The sequence below is a fragment of the Ruditapes philippinarum genome, unplaced genomic scaffold (genome assembly GCF_026571515.1).
Source record: "Ruditapes philippinarum isolate M1 unplaced genomic scaffold, ASM2657151v2 ctg1556_1_1_1_1, whole genome shotgun sequence".
In the NCBI taxonomy this organism is placed as follows: domain Eukaryota; kingdom Metazoa; phylum Mollusca; class Bivalvia; order Venerida; family Veneridae; genus Ruditapes; species Ruditapes philippinarum.
This window is the reverse complement of record NW_026866328.1, coordinates 209,560-215,564: the sequence shown is the minus strand read 5'-3', so window position 1 is coordinate 215,564 and position 6,005 is coordinate 209,560. Positions and strand designations below refer to the sequence as shown.

Here is a 6,005-nt window from a genome sequence, read left to right as displayed (position 1 = left end):
ACACATGGGGGAGTTTCAAATCCCTCAACAGGGGGAAGTTACATTATGGAATAATTAAATTATGTTATTTATACCCCATGTTTTAAAAGTGGATTACGCCACCAGGGGTTTGGGGTAGTTATGGGAACAGGGTTTAAATTAAGAAATAAGTATTTTATTTTTACATTTAAATTGCTTTCAATTTATTATTTGGTTCACACGAAGCTTTAAAAATGATCCAAGAAAAATTCTGTAAATATCCATCAGAGTTTAAGTTACTTTCAATTAATAAGAAGAGCGGGCAGTCTTCATATTTTATAGAGATTATTATTTTTCCCGAAACAATTTGGAATAATATCCATTGCTTAATTACTAATCTTTTGGCATATATAATCAATTCACCTCAATTTGACAATGGAAAAAATGAACATAATGTCACTTTAATTCAGACATAATATGAAACATACACGTTTTTGGTATTTACTTAAATATTCATAAAAATAACGTAACTGCTCAAGGTATTTCAAAATTGTACAAAATTATATGTAAAATGGTTTTCTAAATTTGAATTTGGTTGTAGGAGATCTATTATAATCTTAATTATATACATCTTATTTTCCTCTTCTTGTTATTAATTATCTCGTTACTTATTTTGAAAGATAAAAAAACCCTTTGACTGTGTTTATTTACATCAGTAGTGTCATAATAAAAATAATTTCAATCCTGGTTGGTTCCGAGATGATTGTAGGTAATCAGTGAGGTGTTCCAATTGTTGCTATCAATGTTCCTGGCAAGAAGCTCTATCAACGTGATTCAAAATATTCCATTCTTTGCATAATACTGGGGTCTTGTCTTTTTAATTTCTGTTTCGAAAATAATTGACATGTAATATGCATGAAAATGAATCAAACTTCAGATGTCCATACAGAACAGAATATCTAGTGCTCAAGTAACTGTATAGCTGAAACTCGGCAGCGCTTCATTATCGCCGTAAGCAGTTACCCTCCAGCTAGATATTCCGGTCTGTACCGGCAGCCAGTGTAAGATTCTTATACACCTTTTCTAGCAATGGATCTAAGGCAAGCAATCTAGGACCATCATGGTCCTCTTGTTTAACTGCATAAAAACCTAATTTCATATTTGAGTATCATTTTTCTTCCTTTTTCAGGACCCAGCTCCTGGCTACAGGGGAAAAGGGGAAGGGAACATACAGATTCAAACTAATTTAAATCTCGCGGGCATCAAAAGGGGAAAAAAGTGGAGTTTTAAAAAGGGAAACCTGGGGCAAAGTTTTCATCAGAAAAAGATTTTATATTGTTTTCTTTGTAACATTTCCCTTTCCCTCCCAAAATGTGCTTGGGGATTTTACTTTATATATTTATTAACACTTATGATAGATTCTTTGGCAAATGATGAAATTAGCTGTTTCTGGAAAATTAAGTTATCACCGTAGTGTAGTAACAGGTTAACTCCTATTTAACTTAAATTGAAGTTAACCCATTTCTGCACTGAGGTGAAATATGTATTCTTGAAGAGACACAAATTTTCTGTTTTTCTTATTTATTTTTTGTCTGACTTTGTTTTTTTCTGAGTTTGACCATTTTCAAGACATATTTGTGAATGTCAAGTGCATATTATCTTTGTTGAAATGTATCTTTCTTTATAAATGCTTAGTAATTTATAAATAAAATCCATTAATTTACAATTGACTGAATTGTTTATTTGTTATTATCACATACCCATGCCGATTTTGTGACTCCTTAAAAATGGTATTGCAAAGTTATTATCTTAATACAAATGTATAGATAACTATGTATTTAGTTCTAAGCTGTCCTTAAAAAACTGTAAACCAATAAGGCAAATGAATTACAAGCTTTTGCTTCTTTTGATCTATTAATATTCCCAGATTGTAGCGCTGTGTAAGCTGTATTGACATTTAACTTTTATCTTTATAAGACAGTGATTAGGCTTCATTAGTTACAGAATAATAATAATACAGAAGCTTTTTACAGAGGGATAGCTAATCTGCTCAACCAAGTGTCTGCGTCCATCTCTCTGTTCTGTTACTCCAGTCCTGACAAATGTATCACTTCCGCAGAGTGATCTCAACTGAAATAGTTTTCAACTACGAAAGGCTAGTAAGTTCATCTGAGCCTACGGAGGTGAGCTTTTTTTGACTGCCGCCCCCCCAAGAGTTCTTTTAGTTAATATAGACATATATAGGAAAAACCCTTTTAAATCTTCTTGTCTGTGTGAAACTACGAATGAATAATGTCCAAAGTTTGGTGGTCAAAATAGCCCTGACCTTGGGGTAACTTAGTTTATAAACACTTGTATAGGATCTTAAATGTCTTCCCTACATTTATAACAAGGATACAAATGTATATATAGTTTGCAAAGAGCATCACCTTGCGATGCTTTACAGTAGAATAACTCTTTGTACAAATTATGCTGCTATGATCAAAATTTGCTACACCTAACAGGTCAGTTTGTTTATAAAGGAAAAAGCATTTAAGTTTTGTGTGACACTACAAAGGCAGGACCTAAGAAAATTTGGTATGCTGCATTTCCTAGTAAACCTCTACAGTGTTTTGTAAGTCATTCCACTACAGTAAAATAAGACACGCCTTCTTACTGGAAATTTGCATAATAAGGGACATAACTCTATCAATAATGACTTGACGGCAGACCAAATCAAACTTCATATAACATACTTGCCTGCAAAATATTAGCACAATCATTGATATCTTTCAAAAGCTTTTCTGCAGAAACCAATGATTAACAGAAAATTTGTATATAAAGGGACATCACTCTATAAATAATTTGTTGATTGCAGCAAATATTAAAATCTGTATTTTCTTACAAGTTGTGTCAAATATAAACACAATTCAAAAGTTATCATATGGAAACCAATTGTCTACAGACAGACGAACATACAAACATTTTAGGGTTTACAAGATTTTGCTCAACATTCTTAGTTCATAAACCAGTAAAACTACCTCTTAAATGACATTTTATGAGGGTTCCTTCTTTTTTTTCAGCTTTTATGGATAATTATGCTCATGACCATTTGATTTTAAATGCCTAGACAATAATATAGAATATTGACCTTCCACTTTTAGCAAGGGATATATTTTAAAAGTAGGGAATTATCTTACACATTGCATTTCATAAGATACTGTAATATTGATCTGGATGTTACAGTCAATTTTTTATACAAAAAGAAAAAACAAAATATTACGTGAACTTTATAGAATTTTTTTTATTTGTAAAAGTCATGTCCAAAACATTCTATAAATAAAAATACTTTCGACATTGATAAACCTTGCCTCGTTTATACCTTGACATCATTATCTCCAATTACCCACTTCAATTTCTTTTATTTCTTGTTAGAGTTCTTAATGCCTGTAACTGCTCAGTAGCTTTTGGTACCATTTCACTATGATCTTCTTTACATTTTAAAACACAGTCTGCCGCACGTGTTTTTTCCTCTTCTGACTGATTTGCCATCATATTGTGTTTCTCCCCGCAGCGAGCATAACATTTCATATAGGGATTCTTGAAATAAAAAAGTATCGTTTAAACAGCTTTGCGACTTCAAGGGACTTCAAAGTTACGCTAATTTTTCGTTATTTCTTTGAATCATAATCCACGTTCCTAGCAAAAATTTGCCAAATTTGGACAAAACTATTGATTTTAGCTCTTTTTACTTTACTTATCCAATTTTGCTTCTAGAAATTTTTCTATGTCACTTAATTTGGCAATATGTTGATGAAGATTTATGGTTACAATTTCTGCAAGAGCTTCATTGAAAAAAAAAATTATGTACCATTTGCATTGGAAAATATTTGCCTGGAACATGGTATTACATTTATTGTCCAAATATTGAACATACATTAATGTAAAAATAATTGAGTCATGAGTACAGCCATTAGCTGTGACCCAATGTTACCGTAAAGAAATGTTGTGTGATCACCCACCCTGGAACTACTGCTTATAAATCAAGAGGGTCGTAATAACCCTGGGATGGTATATTTGTACTTATTGTAGTACTGTTGGTTTAGAATAATTTTAGCACACTTTTACAAGTTCTCCTACAAGTTCTGACTTGTAATTGTGTCCAAAATAATAAGTACATACAGAAATTCAACTGCATATAAAAAATACAAAAGGCAGTAACTCCAAAATCCAGCGTTTGACAACATGCCATAAAAAAAACCTCTTCTCTGAGAACTTTGTTCTAAGGTGAGATAAAATAAACATTGAATGATAGAAAATTTCAATTACTATTATAATGTATTATGATAAAACCCCAGAAACTTCATGTAATAAATGAAGAGCTTAAATAAATAGATATAAGCTTAAATTAAAAGATATAAGATCAGGAAACTTTACTTTTAAGACACTGTCAGATTTCATCGGAAAATTAATTTGTATGCGCTGCAGACACAGTCCCCCACAACATTTATGTTTTCACAAGAAGAATATTTTTTAAAATTTGCATACCACAAACTACAATAGCATCAGTTTCAAAATTCAATGCCTGTATCATGCCTACACATGACTTTAAATAAAAATTTCAGTCTGATAAAAGATGAATATGCAGCTTTATACCTTTATAACTTCTAGTAAAACTTCCCGAGTCTTTTCAGCATTTGCCTGACATTTAAGTACACATTTCTTTACATCTGTTGTTTCTGCAGTTTTGTTATCACAGCATTTGGCACAACATCTATGCATCTCACCCTGTAAAACAATGTAAATGTAAGCTAAATTTTGTAATTTGTAAAATTAGAAATATGGCTGAAAATAGTACAGTATAAGCAATATTTCTTCAAATTAACAAATAATATAATATTAATCAAATTATGTTATTTGGGTATGAATATTGTCATAGTTTGTTATTTTACTAAAATCAAATTATTTTATTTGGGTAATATTATATATATATATATATAATTATAAGAAAGGAAACACAATGCCATAACAAAAATCTATAAGCAATGAAGACACATGAGTAGTGGAGCCTGAAATGTCCTCTAACTAGGTATCCGAGTTCGACATATCCGAAAACATTCCTCTAACTAGGTATCCGAAGTTCGACATATCCGAAAACGTCAAAGTTTACCAAAAATAATATAGTGTCGAATGACATAGAAACTAAGTAAGGTAATTTTTATGAAGATACCAGTACTCTGCCCAAATACTCATTGGCAAAGTCTCCTTTTATGTCAGCCATGCTTATAAGTGTGTGTAAATATAATTATTAAGAAAAGTAAAGTTTGTCGGTCAAATCGTTGATAATGGCCGTCTTAACACGGACCGTTCACCGGTATTCTCGGCTAAAGTCTGGTATATGATACGTGCATATCACATGTACAAATGTATGTACATAAAATTTGCGCTTGCGTATATTATATGAAGGGGAAAAACAGTTAGATCAACATAGATAGAAATGATAAAGAAAAAATCTCTTAGGTGTTTTGAAAAATTATAAATTTTGAATTTTAATCAAATTAATGTTTGGCAACTCTAGATATTTTTGTAAGGATCGTCTGCACTCTCTCAGCCGATCAAAATCCCTAAGCCGATCAAATAACTGTGAGGAGTTTGGTAGCAACAGCTCTGTTGTCCTGCAAACCGTTCTGGTGTAAAAGTGCTGAATTATATAGAATAGAATAGAATAGAATAGAATAGAATAATTTTATTTCACCAATCAAGGGTCATACTATATGACATATATAATCACAAGCATAAAACATAAGGCATGAAACGAAATATATCAACCAACAAATTGTGTATTGTATGGTAGAAATGATCGAAGACAATAAAGTAACTAAAGCTTAATTCGTATTATTGGAAAAACAAATAACACAGGCATAGTAATGTTAAAATAAGAAGTAAATAAATAAAACAGTATTAAAAAATCAAAAACAATCAACAAAAAAACACTAATTACTCATTCGATATTCAAGTACAATACTATACATTCAATGGTCTGACAAATTTTTATTACTAATAGTACT

At 31.1% G+C, this 6,005-nt stretch overlaps 1 protein-coding gene across 1 annotated transcript; it reads right to left on the bottom strand.

The window, feature by feature from the left end:
- Positions 1–3,221: 3,221 nt before the first annotated feature.
- Positions 3,222–5,329, bottom strand: LOC132732146 (protein FAM136A-like). The gene is made up of 3 exons (XM_060718511.1): positions 5,168–5,329; positions 4,594–4,725; positions 3,222–3,537 (listed from the first exon to the last, which is right to left on the bottom strand). The coding sequence occupies exons 1-3, from the start codon at positions 5,216–5,218 to the stop codon at positions 3,349–3,351; spliced, it is 372 nt and encodes a 123-aa protein (XP_060574494.1). The 5' UTR covers positions 5,219–5,329; the 3' UTR covers positions 3,222–3,348.
- Between the last annotated feature and the right edge of the window lie 676 nt (positions 5,330–6,005).